This window comes from Glycine max, chromosome 15 (assembly GCF_000004515.6).
Source record: "Glycine max cultivar Williams 82 chromosome 15, Glycine_max_v4.0, whole genome shotgun sequence".
NCBI lineage: Eukaryota > Viridiplantae > Streptophyta > Magnoliopsida > Fabales > Fabaceae > Glycine > Glycine max.
This window is the reverse complement of record NC_038251.2, coordinates 52,592,840-52,613,802: the sequence shown is the minus strand read 5'-3', so window position 1 is coordinate 52,613,802 and position 20,963 is coordinate 52,592,840. Positions and strand designations below refer to the sequence as shown.

At 34.2% G+C, this 20,963-nt stretch overlaps 1 protein-coding gene across 2 annotated transcripts; it reads left to right on the top strand.

Moving 5' to 3' along the window:
- LOC100779268 (uncharacterized) lies at positions 1-14,202 on the top strand. 2 transcript variants are annotated; one of them, XM_041009542.1, is made up of 8 exons: positions 1-562; positions 816-871; positions 963-1,008; positions 4,164-4,241; positions 5,349-5,390; positions 8,381-8,494; positions 8,747-8,826; positions 13,854-14,202. In XM_041009542.1, the coding sequence occupies exons 1-8, from the start codon at positions 221-223 to the stop codon at positions 13,960-13,962; spliced, it is 867 nt and encodes a 288-aa protein (XP_040865476.1). In that variant the 5' UTR covers positions 1-220; the 3' UTR covers positions 13,963-14,202. The 2 variants fall into 2 exon arrangements, with proteins under 2 accessions (XP_040865476.1, XP_003546862.1); XM_003546814.4 differs by lacking the exon at positions 5,349-5,390.
- Positions 14,203-20,963: the final 6,761 nt, after the last annotated feature.

Sequence of the window (20,963 nt, the reverse complement as noted above, 5' to 3'; positions counted from 1 at the left end):
CTACATCGAAAACCCCACACAAGCAGCTGTTATTAATTTTTGCTTTCCCGTTTTTTTCTTCTTCCCGGACAATTATTACCAATTTCCCTTTCCCTCCCTTTTTCTTCTCTCCAAATAAAACCCCCAAACTCACTCACTCACTCACGCGCACAATCAAAACAACTTCGCAGTTTCCTTTTCCTCTCTTCACTCAAATTCTAGTTCAAAAACCACCACCGCCATGCCTCTCGACCCCGCCGCCGCCACAACCACCGCATCGCGACCCATCTCGCCGCTCCCCCAGCCGCAGCAGCAGCACCACCACCATTACCCTTCCCAGCAACAAACCCTCCCAATTCTTGCCCCAAACCCCCACTTTGTCTACCCCTTCGCGCCCAAAGGCGTCAGAGCCGCCGATCACGCCGGCGTCTCCGCCGCGTTCCCGCCGCCGTCCATGATGTACAGCGGCGGCGTTCGCGGCGTGCCCTTGGACTATTTCAGCCACGCCTTGCACGTGGGTCGGCCGCCGACTCACGTGCCGTTCCCTCACGCCGCACCCGCCGCTTCGCCTCCCGTTAAAAAGGTTCCGAATCTGAAGCCCCCCCTTTTGAATTTTACAAGTTTTCTGAATGAGTGATCTATTAGAGTGAATAAATGATGGTTATGATTTTCCCTTTTTGTTTTGAGGTTCTAGATTTTGTCCTTTTTAAATGATAGTACCAGTTTGATTCAACTTGGTTTTAAATTGGAAGTGTATCTTTGGTGTTGGTTGATGTGGTGGAAATAAATATTATGCTAAATTTCAAATTGTTATTTTTTTTTGTGATTGGTTTTAGGCTGCTGCTCGCTCCGCGGTTGCTGATGTCAATGGCGGTAAAGATACGAATACGAGGTGAATTTTTTGAATGTGTATTTATCGTGGTGTTTTGTTGTATTTTCGTTTGGTAATGGAGTTGGATTGATATTTCTGTTGGGTTTCTCAGGGAAAAAAGCAGCGAGGATACCTTCATTGTTGTTAGAGATCGAAAAGTGAGTCTCTTTTTCTCTTATTTTACATCCTTTGCATTGTATATGTCTCGCAGTGTTATTTATAATTACAGCATTAATTTGCATTTAATGTGGGGCTCTTCCCTTTTGTATGTTTATGTAATTACATTGTGTAATTGCAAGTGCTTGTTTAAATATTTTTCCAAAATATGTTGATGTTGGGATGTGCACTATGAGCTTGTCTTCTGCCTACAATTGTATCTTTCACAGTTTCAAGGCATCTGTATTACTTTCTCCTAATCTTACAGTGGTGACTTGTTTTAATTTCATTATGTGTTAAACTTGCGTTTGTAAACATGGTTATGAACTGAGCACCCTTACCTTTGATCCATTTGTTCCTTTCTTTTCATTTTTTTTTTGTCAATTTTCTCCCTTGATAATCATGTGCTTTAGACTCATTTTTATAGATGAGTTTATCCTCAGAAGTCCAACGAATTGTTCTATAAATCATAGTGAATATTGTCAGTTTCTCCTGTGATTTTTGTAGGCATCTTATTTTTATAGATGAGTTTATCCTCAGAAGTCCAACGAATTGTTCTATAAATCATAGTGAATATTGTCAGTTTCTCCTGTGATTTTTGTAGGCATCTTATAGAAATCCAACCATTCCTCTTTACCTTAAATTCACTCTCCAAGTCAGTTCTGCAACTCATCATTTAGTTTTCTTTCACCGTTGGTCATAATTGGAAAAAGGGTTTTGGTGAGCATAGTGAAATGTAGATGTGGAGATTGATGAATCATTAGTCTTTGCAATTACATGGACATTGTAGCATGATAGATTTGTATCTTCTGTTTGCAGTTAGAGGTGGCTTAATTAAGATTAAGAATAAGGGAGAAGTGTTTTTGGTTAGTTTTCTTATGTTAAATGAGAAGTGGTTTTGGTCTACTTGATCATTCATACATTTCAATTTACAGAATAGAGAGATGGATGAAGAATTATCATAGAACTTATAAGATGTAATATATCTATAAGAATGTGGTGTAGGAATTGCTTTATAAAGAAATAAATGGAAAAATATAATGTATATGGTAAATGTTTAATGAGTTTTTAAATATAATTAATTGAGCCTGATTTTGGCAATTGGGGTGGCTTTATGTGTTTTACAGAATTAGTGGTAAATGAAATCTTTTGTGATAAATTCAAATTGCTATTTTTTTAAACAATTCATTCAGATCCTGGTAAAATAGGAATAAGCATGGTTGATAATCATGGCTAATGGCGTAGAGCAGCCAACCCCAAAAATGCTGTAGTGGACCTAGCGGTAGAGCTGTAGGGCTTCTATACTGAAAGATAAATAATTATACTACACTGTAAATGCTCAAAATAAAAATTACCCAAAATTGTCATCATTAATAATTAATAATAAAAAGTCACAGTGACATAATCTAGACAAAAAATCCCCATAAATGCAAGAAATAAGTAACAAGTCTATAACAACAAAAGAAAATTTGCACAAGGTGGAAAAAGATACAGCATAAAATAATTAATACCTTGGAGTATTGTATCATGAAGTGCAAACTGCTCAACAGAAGAGGAAAAAAAAATCTGAACAGAGGAGGTTTCAAAATCACACTACACAGACCTGTGTAAACCTTGAGAACAGAGGTGGGACAGGACCAGAAACTGTGAGAACATCTGCAAGTTAATTACTTGAGTTAACAAACTAGTGATTTCCTTGGAAATAACTTCTTGGAGACATGGACAAAGTAACTATCAAATTCTATACGCCTGGTCTTCTCATGAAAGATTGGATTTGAGGCAATATATAAAGCCACTTGATTATCACAATGTAACATTGTAACTTCATATGATCAACATTTCCAGATCGAGCTGTGTAAGTACTTAATTATTCGAATAATTCTTTTGGTTTAAAAGTGACTAAACAAATGGGTATTGAAGGAGTAATAGAAGTAATCAATAAAAGTAAAAACTACTTAAGACTTGAAGGAGTAAAGGCTACTTGGACCCTATATTAAAATTGAATGACTGACATTAAAAGTAGACTGACCATGCTTCTGAAGTTGACATGACTCTCTAGTTTCACTAGACTCAAAGATTGAAAGGAAGCTTGAACATGTTTCCCAAGTACAGGATAACATTATAATGTGACTAGGGGAGGTCTTAGAATTCTAATTTATGTTGAAAGGAAAGAAATTTTCCCCGTTAATTTGAAGTCAAATAAGAAAAATGATTAAATCAGTTTTAGATTAAACAAAGTTCTAACTATAATTATAACAGTAACTTAATTTGTAATTAGTTGGTGCTACAAAATAAGTTTATGATTCAACATATAATTGTGTGTTTGGATATGCAGTGTTTAGATCAATGTGATTCTATAGAATTGATTAGGGTTCAAATTGATTTTGAGGCAGCATGATTTTTGTTTGGATAACAAGTATAAAAAAGTGATTTTTAAGAAAATGTTGTTTGGATACTTTGAATCAAATTTGATTGTGTGTAATTACCAAAATGGGTTTTAATGTCTATGTACATTTTTCTCTGTGTGTGTATATATATATAAATAGGCATAATTTTTTCAATTCATGTTAATTATTAAATTAAGAGAATATATGTATAATATGCTAATTTCTGAAATAGTCATCACTAGAACCAAACCATAACCCTTACAAAAATTATTTATAAAAGTGTTCCCCATCTCAACTATACTCATATTGCTCTGCGTAACCAGTGGAGTTGTTTCATGATATTCATATTGCTCTGTGTAACTGATATAATAAGTGTGGGGATAAATTAGAAAAAATACATTCAAAATTTATTTTGCATGAAGTAGAAGCAACTTCCTGTTGCTTCAACTTCACCATGATTTTTTCAGATTGGAATTGTTTTAGATTTAGTAACTAAACATCACAATTTTCAGTAAAACCAAGTTTGACCCAACTCACCATGATTTTAACTCCAATCCAAACACACACTAAGTTGAAAAGCCCCAAAACATTTTCATATATTATATCCAACCTTGTCACTTTCTTAACTAAATATTTTAAATCCAATGCATAAACTTGTAGTGTTGGTTATGACTTATGACAATGAGCCAGTCCTGTGAACCAAAATCTTAGCCCTTTCCCTGGTATTTTCTTTTTAGTTGTGGTAATTATGTTATATTTCATATTTTTAGGTCAGAGTAACGGACGATGCTTCTCTATATGCACTTTGTAGATCATGGTTGAGAAATGGTATAAATGAAGAAAGCCAGGTTTGATTATATATTTGTACTTCCTCTTTTTATAATTTTTCATCTGCTTCCGATTTCAAGCATGTGATGTTGGCTGGCTAAATATTCTTCCATAATTCCAGTTTAATTAATGTTAAAGAGATGGTAATTGCATTGCATGTATACTTTGATAAATTATAAAATTGCTGTAATTGAACTTTCACTTTAAATAAGTTTGACTCGAGGAAACTTGATGAATATTTTAGTTGGACCTTATCCTATGTACAGCAAATATGGAATTTAGAACTAAATACAGGTGATTCTCTGAGGTCATGACTTTTATTTTTGTGTGTGTGGAATTTGAATGAATTATATTGATTTCTAAACGCTGTACTAATTGTTCTTAATTCTATGAAGATGCATGATATTTTCTATCATTTGGCATCTTTGGAATGAGACTGATTGAATCTTTTATAAGTAGAAGTTATTAGTTTCTTTTGGCTCATGCATGCTTTTCCTGTGGGTACTGCATCAAGTAGTAGCGTGTTGCAGTTGCAGTGGGTTTTAATTTTATATATGATGCTATAAACAAGGGTCCTGTAACCTCCTTTGCACCAGTTACGAGTTTAACTAGAACACACAGTTTAGGTTTTAAAATTGAGACTAGGATATACCTTTCTCTGAGAAACTTGAATTTGAATCTGATGAAAATCAGCTAAAATTAACTTACTTGAAACCAAATTATTAGAGGAAGCTGTATAGATAATTAAAGCCAAAGATGCTCATCACCAGAATAGAGCTTTTTATTTTTATTTTTTGTTAGTGGACTCACCATTCAAAATATAAAACAGGGCTTAAGGTTTAATACAGTTTTATGTTGCATTCTTTGTTTTCTTTTGAATGAATGAGGTGTAAGGTGAAAGAGTTTGGAAAAAGATGGAAAATGGGACAATATCAAAGATGAACCATGATTATGGGTGATCCGTATTCTCTGGAGATTGGCTTCCTTGAGAAGATAGAGATGAAGAATAAAATATACAAATGTTCCAGCTTTCCAGGACTTCAAGAGCCTGGGCTTATCCTTGATTCAGTTACAACTTCACCAAAACTGACCATCTGTTATCTATTCTCTTTTTTATAACAACCTAGCTACTCTCATTTGCATTCTACTCGCTGGCTGCATTAACAGAGGTAAGTTGGGTGTAATCTTGTTCCTTCTACTGTACACACACTTAGTTTTTTTTTTTGGGAGCGGGGGGCGGGGGGATCTAACAATATCTCCCCCTCCCCGAGTTTGGTCTTGTCCTCGAGGTGCAAATCAGAAAATTCATTCTGCACGACAATGAATGTTTCACATGTATCTTCGCAAGTTAGTCCTTCCAAATCCAATGTATTAAGACCTCCCTCCATTCTGTTGGTGTATTGTGGCAGTGAGTACATTACAAGGGTGATTTGAAGCTCTTAGAGTGATCACAACTATCAATTATGAAAAGTAGAGAGAAGAAAAATGAAAATGATTTCAATATTAATAAATTCTCAATGGTAATACAAAGATGATTAGTATTTATACAAAAAGTCCTAGTTCTGATCAACAACTCAGTTAGTATATCTAACTGACAAACTGTCACTAGCAAAATGACAGCTGGATGAGAGTAAACTAAGCTTAGAAGCTACCGTATATGCTCTAACATGCTCCCCACAAACTCATGTGGGATGGATCAGTTCACTGTTCCAGAACTTGAGTTTGTCATGTGAGTTACAGAATCTTGGAGCTGAGACTGCCTTGGTGAGAACATCAGCAACCTAGTCTTGAGCAGGGAAATGGTAGACTTGCAGATTCCTACTGAGGACCTTTTCTCTGACCAAGAAAAGATCTAGCTCCATGTGTTTTGTTCTAGTGTGCAGAATAGGATTATGTGACAGTAGAAGAATGCTGTTATTGTCACAAAATATGATGATTGGAGTGTGAGTGGTGGATGACCTTCAATTCTTGAAGTAGAGATTCTATCCACAAAACTGCTGCAGTAGTGTTGGACCACCAAGAATTGGTTTGTTTCTTGGACCACCTAGAGACAAGATTAGAAGCACAAAATACATGATCCAGGAGTAGATTACTAGATTGCCTATTATCATGATCACTACACCAGTCAGCAATCAGCATCACCATTCACCAGTATGCTTGAAGAGAGAAGGGTTGGTCAGCTGCTGCAGGCTGCGGTAGTAGGCCAAAGGAAATAGATCCCTGCAGGTACTGTAAAATGCATTTAACCACTTTCTAATGTTGCTCTTGAGGTTGAGAAAGAAACTGACAGATCCTATCAGCACTAACCAACCTCTGGTCTGGTCAGTGTACCATATTGTAAAGCGCCAACAATTGAGTGATAAAGATGAGGATCTTCCATATAATCAGAACCATGCTTTGTTCCAATTGTCATAGCATGTCTTGAAGGCAGAATATCAAACCTGCAACTTAGCATCAAGAGAATAACAGAAAATGCTAGATTAGGATGCATCAATTTGTTTCCAACATGATTGGTCTTTGGTGAGGATAACTGTGAGTAGTTTGGTGAGGCGATTGGAACGACTTCATCCCTTGAAGCAAAGCTGGATAATTGGTAGGCCCAGTGTGTTTTTCACAAGGAATGAGAGAAAAATTGGTGAAACTCTCGGATGCAATAGTAGAATTGGATCTGGGGGAAGACACTATACTGATTTGTGGCTGTGGTCAGGCTGGGTGTGGTTGCCTAAAGCTCGATGGCAGGTTGATATCTTGTAAAAGGGTTCATGTGCCAGTTACAGACAAGCGTGTAGAGGGTTGTGTGGTGGTGTGAGGGGCTATGATGGAGGAAGGTTAATGGCAAAGGGGGCACTTGGTCATTGGATCACATTGGCAAAAAGGCACGTAAGCAGAGAACTGGATCAGCGAAGCATTGATCTTGTTCTAGTGGAAAAGAAAAGGAAAAAACATTTGTTTGTGAAGAAATAGCTCAGGTTATTGATACCATCTTAAATTTGGGCTAGGCCTAACTCAACCCCAAAAGTCATCTCATAAGTCATAAGGAGAGAATTGCCCGAGCCTTTAGAAGCTTTATTTTTAACCCTATCTATAGTCGATGTGGGATTTCACACCATACTTTTTATGTGGAACTCAAGTTCTATGTCTTAGCCCCGATTCCTGAGTGGGTTGGTTGTGTACTAGCCTTTTGACTAGTTTCAGGCGAACAATGAAATGCTGGTGTCACCACCTATGCCTCTCATTTGTAGCTAAGAAACATGGTGAAAAACTTAGATACCAATTAATAAGATTTTGGGAGAAAAACTTTGATGATGGTGTCACCAACAAGACCTTGAGGAGAACTAAATAGCAAAAGCTAGCTCTTGTAGTTGGAGAGTCCAAAGCCTTATAAAGAGTTATAAAACTTGGCTTGGCTTGGCCTGGCCAGTTGAATTGGTTTGACTGGGAACTGGGCCCATAGTCAGGTTGGTTTGCTTATTCAATTAGTTATTTATGCAACTTGGTGTTTATGTCATTAAACTGTCTTTGAACTGGATTAAACTGGTGAAATTGCCTCTAGTTGAACTGGTGAACCAATTTCAATGTTGAATACCGCTACACTCACAGCAGGAAACCAAAAATGCAACTCTCAGTCACAAAACTGCAAAAATACAAAATAGTAGCTACCTGCGGATATTGGACCTCAGACCACTTCCTTTACATAAGATTAACCTACCACTAGATTACAATTGTTTTGTTACATGCATGACAAAAATAATATTATATTACAATTATCTATTTATTTTACTTTAATTTATACTGGTTCATGTGATTCAACTAGTGACTCATTGATCTGATCAATGACCCATCAACTTGATACACATACCTAGTTGATGACCAGTCTGATTTTGATAACACTGCATTTAAACTCACTAGAATCCCATCCTTCCAATGTGTGCTGAAGTTTACAGGAATTTACTAGGTTTTATTTAGTAGCTTTAGCTTTTTGGGGATGATCTATTGCTATGTGGTCTTAGAATTGGTTATAAATAATATGACAGATATACAGGAATTTACTAGGTTTTATAATCAATGACTTACTTTTTGGAAGATGAATATTTTATATGCATCTGTTTATTTTGATGTGTTATTTATTTATTATCTTATGTTTCTTTGTAATTGGCAGCCACAGCAGAAAGATGTAATTAAGGCTCTTCCTAAACCATTGCCTGCATCTATGGTGGCTAGTTATCTGTCAAACAAGAAAGAGGATGAAAAAGATGAAGATGAGAAGGAAGAGGTTGGATTTTCTTTTCTGGTTAACTTCCTATTTTAAAGCAATCAAATTTGTGAAAGTGAAATCCTATGTACACGGAAAATAGATATTTCTTTGATACTTGTGTTGTTGAATAAGCTTTGTAGAATAGCACTGTTCTCATGCAGATTTTTTTTAAAGCAATGCTTCTGTTGAAATTTTAGTTCTTTCACTTCAATTCTATGTCAATATTTCACTTCTATTAATTGATAAGGTTCTGCTCATTGCTGCTTTCAGAATGAGCAGTCTGTTGAGCACTTGTCACCTCAAGATCTATTGAAGAGACATATTAAACGTGCCAAAAATGTTAGAGCACGGTAAGTTTTATTTTTAACCCTCCCTTTCACCTTGTGGTTTATTTATTCATCATTTATGAATGACTTGTGTAAGAACATTGCACGACTGAGTTGACAATGCATTATAAATTGTAACATACAATGATACAACTATCTACTGAATGAATCAGATTAACCATACAGTTTATGTTAATTTGTGAATGCATGAATTGTGGTCAGAACATTGCTAGACTTAGTTGACAGCAAGGTTGTCAAAAATTGTGATTTTACTTGTAAGATTGTTAGATCCTACGAGTTATGGATGGCTTCCATGCTTGATTCAGTGTAGGATTGTTGAGGAGTGGGATCGTACCATGATTGACAAGCAAATTTGCTAGCTCATGAGATTTTCATGTTCCTACAAGTTGATGATCCACAGCTTTGTGGGTTGGTTTGGGCAACCCAGTGTAGAGAAAATCCATTTCATGGGTTTTTGCCCCCAAAAGCTCTTCTTGTCAAGCGACACCTCTCTTGTCCCAATCAGCTGACTGATTTGTGACACGTTTCCTCTCCCACACCACAACTTTTCTGTTTTTTTGTCTGTTCTGAGTATGGCATCTCTCTTGTTTCAATCCCCCCCTTGCCCCTCCCTTTTGACCTCTGTCTTGGATCACTATGGATTGTGGGTCTCTTTTCTTTTTCTTTCCTTTTTTTTAGGTTTCTTATCATGTCTCTAAGATCACTTTGGTTTGTGTGGATCATTTTGAATTTGTTTTGCTTGTTTCTAAAACTCACACTTTGGGCTTGTTCTGGGCCTTTGAAATAACCTATGACTTTGATTTCTCTTTTTTTTACCCCTTTCTTTCTACAGTTTTTTTTCTTCTTTTTTCCTTTCCATAATCATTTTTCAAATATAAAATAGAATTAAGATATTAATAATACTATGACTACTAGATATATATCTAAATTATTGAATTTTAGTGGACTTATTACATACTTTAATTATCCTATTTTTATATTATAATGCACTTTTATATTTTTAGTAGGATCTTAGGATCTGTGTCACAATTTACAATTTTTCTCACCCTTTCCGATCTCAAGTAATTTCACAACCTTGGTTGACAGTACACAAGTTGTCAAATACATCTATCTACTGAAAGTTGTAGATTAACCATACAAGTTATGTGAAAATTGTAAAGTCACGTTACAACTATTATAAAGCATTCCAATTCTTAAGTTTAGAGATGGAATCAAGATCTTAGAAGGTCCATGTTGATTGGATATTAAAGTCAAAGCCATGAAGTTGTCTTGTAATAACTATTGCACATAGCATATGATGAACTTTGCTAGGAGACAAGAAGCCCAGACAGCATCAGTAAATTACTTAAATTTAAATATGATAAAATATTTGCTAAAAGCCTTTGGTTTTCTAATATGATCTCTGCCTGCAGTTTAAATATTTTTCTATTAGAGATTTTGTTAGGGACCAAAACACAGGAATGCAAATAGAACAGTAAATGAGAGAAGATGAGTATTATTTGCGGATAACAGAAAATACAGATGATAATCCTACTGCCCAGAGCCAAGCTCTTCCAGAGAGGTTACAATTCTCTCTCCATGACAGAATTCTAAAAATTCCCAATACCCATCTCTCTCTTTGACACCTTCCCTAAATACCCTCAGATCCCATCTCACACTTTTGGCAATTCTGTTACTCTCTGGCCACCTCATCTTTCCTTTTCTCACTTTTGTTTCTCCTTGCATTCACCCTCCATATCTTGGGCCTCTCCCTTACTTCTAAGCCCACACTCCCATTCCTATCAATACCTCCTTCAAAAAGAGACTTATCCTCAAGTCGCAAGTCAGGAAATTGACTTTTGATGTTGAATTCTTCTTCCCAGGTTGCTTCCTCGAGTCCCTCGTCTTTCCATTGAACTAACACCTGATTCACCAATTCTCCACCTTTCTGGACAGACCGCGGAGCTAACACTGCCTCAGGTTCTGGTGTTATGGTGCTGTTACTAGCCAATCCACTCGCATCTCCCCCAAAGGAGTGAGCCAGGCTACCCCCAAAATCAAGTTGATGCCCTCCAAATAAAATAACACTATGTCCACTGTTAACTACAATGAATCCACTTCCAAGGTAACACCCTTGCACATTCCCTAGGCATGAGCTTTATACCCATCCCCCAATTTGATATGCATGACTTTGGTTGCTATGGCAGGCCGACCCATAGCTTGGACCAACTTCTAGGAGACGAAGTTATGTGTGCCCCCCTATCGACCAACACAAGAACTGGAACTCCATTGATCCTTGCTCTCAACTCATCGTTTGGGGTTTTGTCCTGTTCACCAAGGACGTCATGCCCAAGAACAAAATACTGCATTCTCCTTCGTCCTCTTCATCATCAAGCTCGTCTTCTGCAATCATAGCATTTGCCTCATCGTCCATTTCTTCCCCTTCTTCCACCAACATAACCCCCAACTGGCAGTCAAGGCATTGATGATTGGGGTGGAATGGTCCACCTCACTTGTAGCAGAGCCCTTTCCTCTTGCACTCCGACTGCTCCTAGTAGGATAGATGACAAATGCCTCTGTCATTGGGGGTAGAACATTGTGGTTCAAAATTGGGCTCAGATCTGAACCCACTATTGGCACCCCCTTCTCTGTTTGAACGATTTGGGCCAAAATCCGATCTGGGCCCTTGACCGGATCCATGAAACTCACTAGTGAATGATGGGCTATTCCTGTTCCCTTGGCCCAGTCCACTTCTGCCTCGTATTGGGTGATCGAAACCCATGCCAATCTCTTTCCCTCTCGGAACTATAATTCCGTCGCCTTGGTGAGATTCATCATCCTCGAATACGTTAATGGACCCAGCGTACGCATACTATGGACATGTCCCTTGATGTCTTCCTTCAAACCTTGGATGAAGTAGCCAAAATACTAATCATCAGGAAATCGTGGAACCTGAGCAGTGAGGCATTCGAATTTGGTAATGTACTCATTGATGCTTCCTTCTTGCTGGATAGCCGCTAACTGCTCGAAAATGTCTCCATCTCCGATCCCTCCATATCGCTCCAAGAGTTCCGCCTTGAGTTGTTCCCATGTCAGCACATTGTGTTCATTGAGAAGCGACTTGAAGAAATGGATTGTAGATCCATCCATACATAGTTGAGCCAAGCTCACCTTCACATCGGGATGCATCTCTTGAACTTGAAAATAGACCTCCACACAAACAATCCAACCCGTGGGGTCTTCTCTGTCGAACATAGGCAATTCGGCTTTCTTCACCATTTAACAAAATTCCTCTAACACTCTCAATCAAGGAACTGAGACGAGGTTTTTGTCATAGAACCATCGCCCATATTGGTTTTGGACAACAACACAATCAACCTCTCGTGGTTCTCCTCTGCCTTGAGCTGCATACTTTTCATAGCGGTTTTGAGTCCTGCCACCTCCGACTCTATTGCTGCAACCTTAGCCTCCATCTTCTTGGGTGGCATCCGCTGGTATCGTCACCTTCTTGTTATGCTTCCTCTCACTCACGTATGTGGCAGGTCGGACCAAATTGTTAGGGACCAAAACACAGTAATGTAAATAGAACAGTAAATAAGAGAAGATGAGTATTATTTGTGGATAACAGAAAATACAGTAGATGAGAATCCTACTGCCCAGAGCTCCAGAGAGGTTACAATTCTCTCTCCATAACAGAATTCTAAAAGTTCCCAATACCCCCCTCTCTCACACCTTTCCTAAATACCCTCAGATTCCCTCTCACACTTTTGGCAATTCTGTTACTCTCTTGCCACCTCATCTATCTTTTACTCACCTTTGTTTCTCCTAGCATATACCCTCAATATCTTGGGCCCCTCCCTTACTTCTAAGCCCACACTCTTGTTCCTATCAGATTTTATGCACTTATTTATCACCTCATAAATATTAATGTAATTCTGAAAATAATAATACATAATTACATTGGTATGGAGTTTCCTTTCTCTATCAAAGTTTTAATTATTAAATAAAATGTGAGCTTTTTCTTCTCTTAAATACATGTCTCTCAAAGGTCCACTGTAAGAAAGAACCAACAAAGGGCTCAGTTAAGTGCCTGTTTGTTTTACTGCTTGATCATCACAAATGTGTTTTCAGTGGAAGGAGCTCATTCTTTCTCTTGTTAAATGTCGTGGGAGCATAAAACTATTGTTTGCAGTGAAATGAATCTTATTTAAACAGGCTGTAAGTTTGAATGATCTCTTTTATCTTTGATGAGATGCATAATAAAGGTATCTTGTCATTCCATAATGATCCAATAGAATCTTTTCCATTGACATTTTAATCACTTTAAATTTGGCATTTTTATATGACTAACTTGTTTGCCACATTCCTATTTGTGATATTGAATGTTTTTAATTGACCCAGTGTTGATGTAGAACACTTTGCACTATCATCAAGTTTAACTATTCCAACCACTGCCTAGGAAGTTTAACTATTATAATCATGTTTCTCAATATTGCTGGATGATTAGTATAATAGACTTTATGATGATATTTGTTCAAATGTAAACCCTGTTGAAACATATTGTTTCATCCTCCAGCGTATGCAAATTTTCAGTTCTAAATGAATTTGTTCCCTCTTGTTGTCTCTGAATCAAAGCCTAGTTTGGACTTATATCACCTTTCATATGGTGGACGATGGCGTGAGGTTGAGTCATCTTGAAAATGGGAATTATCCTTTTTTATGTTAGCTTTTCAGGCTGATAATTTATTTGTCTTATTCTTTAATTGTAACCTCAAAATAGATTGTTTTAAAGTATATGCATATTTTCTTTGCTCCATATTTGACCCTGCATTGTTACAATGACTGCCCTTATTTTTTTTTCCTTGAATGCTGTGTTTGGGTAAAGTGTGGATCCCTAAAGAATTATGCTATAGGGATATCCTTACACTATGTCTTATAACTTAATGGTTTTGAAAAGCATGCATGCTCCTTTTTTGTGAGTGATATACTGTGCTTTTGGATGAAATAAATATATTAACAATATGGTTATTACTTTCCTTTGCTTCATGTAGTTTAAGGGAAGAACGGTTACAACGTATCACAAGGTACAGAAGTAGGCTTAGGCTTTTGCTTCCTCCAGCCATTGAACAGTGTAGAAATGACACAGCTGCTGGGAACTGACCTTGCTGACTATACAGACATCAAAGGTTATTGCATGACACTAACATGCTTGTATTTGAATCAATATTATAATTTGTGGTTCATTGAAAACATGTTTTTCTTTGTAGCAATTGTATAAAACTAACTGGAAATGGACATGTAGATTTTTCAGCATTTCTCCACAATTTCTACTTTGGCTGGTCTTTGACCAGGAAATTGGCAATTGTTAAGAGGTTGAATGAAATAGCTATGATTCAGAAATCACTGTCTGCTTAGACCATTGTTTATTCTTGTGGGCTGATAGGTATGACATATCCCTTGGAAGATTATAAATCATTTGTTTTTTTGGGAGAATCATGCATTTGGATTAACTTATTTTTTAAGAAAAATAGTTTTAACCAAAAACTTGTGATTTTTTTTTTCAATTTAAAAAACAATTGTCTTGAAATTAATCCATTGTTAAACATGTACATATAAGTATCTAGTGCATGGCTACCATCTCTTCAATGATTTTTAGTGATTAGATTTCCATCCGAATTCCGAAATTTTCTGATTATGATTTGGGCTTAGTGTTTTTAGATTGAATTTTTTCAATGCATGGGCCTTCGATGAATCGGTATGTGTGGTGTTTTTGGTCACAAACACTGAATCTGCTGTGCTGGCTACATTATAACTTTGAGCTTATGAAATAAAAGTCTAAATATTTTACAATGGTTTTTCACGCTTAAAATTAAATTTAGAACAAAAATTATTCGGGAGAAAGCTGTTTGAGCTCTATTCACGAGTTTGACTCACTAAGAAAATTAGATTATGATTATTGATTCTTTCTATTATAAAGGGATTTATTTTAAATAAGTAAAATCTTGGATCTTATGAACTAGATTCTGTTATATAATTCCAATGAACTAGATTACTTTTAAAATTAATTTTCATTTCAAATATAAAACTTCTTTTTTACAATTGAGTATATAAATATTAAAAACAAATTTTGTAGCTAATCAAAACACAATCACTTGTTTCGATTAACTTATGTTTTCAAGTTATGCATGCTCCTCTCCTTTTCGTTTCGGGAAAAAAATGGTTTGTCGGTGAAAAGTGGTAAAGCAATAATGCTATAAGCAAAGATGCTAATGTTATTGCCATCTGATTCATAAGGTTCTAATCATCATCTTTTCCCTAGTAGAGCCGTAATGAACTTGTTCTCTTTGAAGTTAATGCAATGTAATATTAATAAGAATCATTTTATATTTATTTTGAAATCAAAATGGCGTTTGTAAGTTGACTATGCTCTAAACACACACATTCATCCTAAAAATGTTCCATTAATTGATGCTCGTAAAAGTGAATTGACTTTGTGTAATTGTTTGGACTAGTTACAAATTGAACAAGCTTGACAAATCAAACACGTATCAACCTCAAACTTTCCAAGGGTCAATCATCTCCTTTGTGATGGCTTAAAAGGTAAAATAACATGTTTAAAGTCGTTTTCGTTTCGTATGTGGAGTCTGAATTGGGCTTCTTTTTTGCAGCCATAATAAAGGGTCAACTTGTGGAGGTTGAGATGGGCAATGGGAATTCAATTGTCATTATTGGCGAGAAACAAAAAGCCCACTTATTATCTCGTAATGTTTACTTCAAATCAATGACTAAGATTCACCATGACTCAGCAATTTCTCCCACCTTAGCTTAGCTTGGTCAATTTTATGTGTTGAATCCAGGATTTACCAGTAAAATCGTAATTGTATGGATCAACTCAAGTGCTGGACATGCAGGCAGAAGAACCCAAAAAATTAATATATATATCTTATAAAAGGAAAATTGGTGGGGTGTAGGATAAGGAGTTTCATTAGACTAATAAGAGAGCACAATTCCTGCCGTCACATTATCAAAGATTTCATCTAATTCTAAATAGGGCAATAGGGCAATGCCATTTTTTTTTTATAAAAAAAAAATAGAAGTTCCTTATTAATCTTCTTAATATTTTATAGAAAATATTAAATAGAAAATGAATATATTAACATCTTATAAACATAAAAATGCTTAAGATTTTTTATTGAATAAATAAAAAAATTGGTGAAAAAAAATATAATGGGATAAGGATTTTTTATTTTATTTGGATAAACATTTATAATTATTATACTAGTCATGTACACAATCACACCGTCACCATATAACCACTACCATTTGAATTTTGATTATCCTGTCTAATTCTGTCTGCTTCAACCATTTCCCAGTCTGAATCATTGTCTTTTTCTTTTGGATGGTTTACTCTAAGATTCAGCAGATAAGAATGAGATTTGAAAGGTGTCTAAAAGTCAAAAAGTTTTTTATTATTTTAAAATTCCACATCTCAATATTGGTTTGGCTCGATCTATCCATTTCTTTTTCTTTTACGATTCTACATGGTTAATTTAATCATACAATAATAATATATAATAGCCATTCTATAATTAAATCAATCATATTTTACGTCACATCATTTAAGGATATGTAACACTTAGGTACAAAAATGTTGTCTCATGACCCTTCTTCAAATATATCATTGCTACTTGCGTGTTGAAGATGGCAGCCACATCATGCCATGGAGTTTGGTACCACATAACACGCATTCATCACTCATTTGTTTTTGGTTATATTCTAGGGGTTCTGTTGTATGTTAGTATGCACTCCTACTAATGGTACTACTATTAATTAATGATTATATTTGTTATTTGAAACGGTTGAAATCATTCAGAATTCCAAGCCACACTAATTCACCAAGTCATGACTAATTTAATACAACAGCGTTGTTCAAATTGGATGACCATAAAATAGTTTTTAAATCAAGCTATAGATTAGAATATCCAATGTTTCAGAAACTGTTCATTGATTATGTTTAAGAGGGAAATATAAAGCTTACATAAGATATTAAGCTCCATTATTGATGATTGCTTTACTAGCAAGCTACAAAACTCCAATATGGTGGTGGGTTTCTGTGTGTAAACATATAATTATTGGTTACATATAAAAATTGAAATTTCCACAAATTGTGTAGTAAAAGATAAAAAAATTCATTGGATGTATGTTTAGTGTCATAAATGCATAGTGAATTAGTGGTGGTTGCTCATCTTACCCAAAACTTATCCTAGTTAGTAAATTAGGATATGTCAAGTTCGCTGAAACATGTAATAAAATAGTTCTAGGTCATATTTTTCTATTTTAATAATTTTTGAAATTATTGAAAAGTTATTTTTTATTTAATTATTTTTATTAAATCTCTCTCTCCTCCACGAAACATTATTTTTTCTCTTTTTTTCTTTTCTTTTCCTCTTTCCTAACTTCGGCCTCAGCTTTAAGACCCCTTGGTGTTTTTGTTGTTACATTTCATCCAAATGTTTGAACAAATAAAACGCTATGTTTCCTTCCAATTGTGGAGACTCATCCATAAAGTCAGGCCTAATTTCAGCAAATAATAGAAGTCTCAAATTTTTCCCAGGTCCACTTGGAAGAAATTCCGAAAAGCCAATTCCAGACAATGACAATGGAACAAATAAAAATAGCAAGATTTGGAACTTTCATTGTAACTTAACCATCGCAAATTAATAAATTAACACAAGACAATCTGCTCTAAAGAAAAAAAGGCTCACAGAATATGAAATTAACAAATAATGGGATCTGGTATCTTTCTCTCCCTTTCTTTCTCTCTTATTCCTTTTCTTTTTCGTTTTCCAGACTGATAACATCAACATTTTTTTATTATTGAAAAATAATCTTCCAAGAAGTATTGAAAAATAATCTTTTAATAAACTGTTTTGACTAACTGTTAAGATATAGTCTTTTGTTTAATTATAGGGTGATAGAAGAAATAAAAATTGATAAAGTATTAAGATATAGAAAATATCGAGATACTAAAAGATATCAATGGTGAAAATTGAAAAATAAATCAGTAAGAGTGAAGATCGAAAACAAAAATCATTGACATCACGTTAGAGATGACGATGAAAAGTTATTTGAGAATTTATGAATAGTTAAAAATTATTGTTAATAAATATTAGTTTGTATCATTGTAACAAGGGTTGAAACATATAATACTCTTATATCTTCTTAAGTTCACACAACATGTACGGATTGATTATTAGAACAATGTTTTCAACCAACATTTAAATTTCAATTCTTATTTTTTTCTAAATTCTTTACTTTTTTCAATCTCTATTTTTTTTCAAAATTTTTACTATTTCAATCCCTACTACTACTTATTATTATTATCATCAAAATTATTATCAAAATTTCTATTAAAACTATTACCAAAATACTATTATTAGAATTATCATTAAAATTAATATTATATTAACTCGTCACTCTATTATTTATAATTTGTTCCAATGATTATTTGTTGTTGATAGAAGTTTAACAAATACCCATAACTAATGATCTACCATGAGGATAAAAAGTCTCCAAAAAAAGAATTGTCTCCTTCCTAATATATCTTTTTCCATTATGTTTGTTAATAAAAATAAAAACAAATTTGACTGTTAACACGCACATGTCTACTATCGGCATCTAGATTCTCCTTCTTCAATTTCTCTCTGATGATGCTTCGCTATGAAAAAGTCCATGGATTCTTCATCGGTGATTCGATTACTGGGAACCCATTGTGTTGTATTTCACGAGCTTGCAAGGGATTAAAAAAATTTCAATAAAACTAAGTAAATAAAATTAATTAACACACTTTACCAATTATTAACAATTAATACAACTAATTAAATAAAAATTTCAATAATTTCAGAATTATTAAATTACAAAAATATGATCTGTAATCATATATCCATAAATTTGACACGTGACATGTACTTTTTTTCCATGTGGAAGGTCAAGTCCTCAGTTAACAATACTAATGGAAAAAAAATACTTCGAGCATGAAGATCACTTAAAAAAAAGTTAGAGGACTAAAAATAAAAAATCCCAATAATTGAAACACTAAAAATATAATTTGTCCAAAAAAATAAAATGGTTTGCACATGATCATTTTATTACTAGCATTTTTTTTAAAAAAATGTTTACATTGAAAATTATTTGAAATTAAATCTAACAATGAAATAAAATGAAGCAACAATTTAATTAAGCATTAATCTATTTTGGGAAGTGCTTAGTTGTGTTCAAACTAATTAGATAGAGTAGAAGGTTGCTTTCAATTATGCTGCAGTAGTGGTTTGCACTGTGGATTTAATAGTGTGTGAAATATTCTACACCGAGCTGGGTTTCGCAATATGGGTGATCAGAGGTTAGCCACCTCGTATGATTTAACCTTTCATGAAACCTTAATGCTTATCCAAAATCAAGAAGCATTGCAAAATAAATCTCGTTTGCTTTTTGTGGAAAATTTGAGAAGGTGGAAGAAAACAAAAGAAATGGAAAAACTTGGAAATTAAGGGGAAAAGCAGGTGCTTATGATAAGTTGGTTGGTAGGTATTGGTATGTTTCTTGGTTAACAAGCTTTCGATTAAACCAAAAAGTTGTCATTCGTGCTTTGACAAATTGCAATGACCACAAAGATCTTCAAAATCTAGCTTAATTTTCTTTGATCATGTGCACTTAGCAAGAAGCACTTTCACATGGGATAGGGCATGTCCAAGGATATATATATATTATTAGGATTGGCTTAGAATTTCAATTAGATTCTCCACTTGACTATGTCATTGGTGCCCCTTAACTTAAGTTTGTTTCCCACATGCAATAAAGGCAAGATGATAGGATTGGTATTTTTTCCACGCATCACCAGTCACCCATCAACCTCAGCAAATCACAATCTTTCAAACGGTTGAAAAGTAAATACTATTATTCTGCCACCTTGCTTTTTCTTCAATATCAATATTTCAATTTTCAGATAAGATATGAAATATTTATTAATTATTACTATTAGTTTGTTTAACTAATATTTTAAAAGTTCATTTTTTCGATATACAATTTTAAAAATTCATAGCCAAGAATGCATACTTTTTTTATTATTAGGGAACAATACATACTTTGATAACTTATTCTTAATAAGTCAACCAAAATCGATTTCATCCAATAAATAGAAAATACCAATCAACTCCCCTGAAAGTTGCTTCCCCTCCCTTGCGTGCATGTGGGGTCTTCTGGTCTTCCTACACTTTAGAGGTAAAACCTAGGAATTGAACTCTTCAACATGCCACCCTCCTCTTGACAAATCGCATCCAACATTTACCTATACCTTGTATGTCTATTACTCTCTCTGAAAGCTAATTATATATATATAAAAGACATTTTCAATTAATTTATATTTTTTAAGAAAAATAATTAAGGATATATAGAAAAAATGATTAATACATCTAAAAATTAAAAAATAATCTTATAAAAAATATAAATAAATATTTAAAAAGAGTGTTATATTATAATTAGAGACAAAATAAAATAAGTATTAGCGGTATCCTTTAGGATAAATTACATTGATACCTACTAATCTTAGGTCAAATTAAGCTAGCAATACCCGTTTATCTTTTTGATCTTTAGACTTCTTTAATTTTGATCTTGACAAGAGACATTTTGGTGGACATGCAATCATTTAGTGAGGTGGAACTAGCTTAGTTAACACATTTTTTGCTATATAAAAGATTTGATTTTGAAACCTTGCATAAAATGTATCAGATATATATTAATTATTACTTGAATAGATAATCTATGTGTTAAATAAAAACAAATAAATATATATAGCAGTAATATAACTAAAGTTTAATATCCTAAAAAAACAATAAAGTCTAATAAGTTTTTTTTTTAACAAGACTGAAGTTTAATAAGTGTAAACGATATATATCTTGTTTTTATTTTAAAATCATTTTACGGTTTTTTTTAATAATAATTTTAAAAGCGATACTGCATGTATTCTGATGTTTACTGTTAATATTGATGTTCCCTTCACAAGGTAATAAAAATAGAGGGGAAAAAAAAATCAAATTATGACCGTTAATCATTCTTTATATTCAAAAAGAGGTTTGTGAAATCATGAGTGAAATGTGACACAAAGC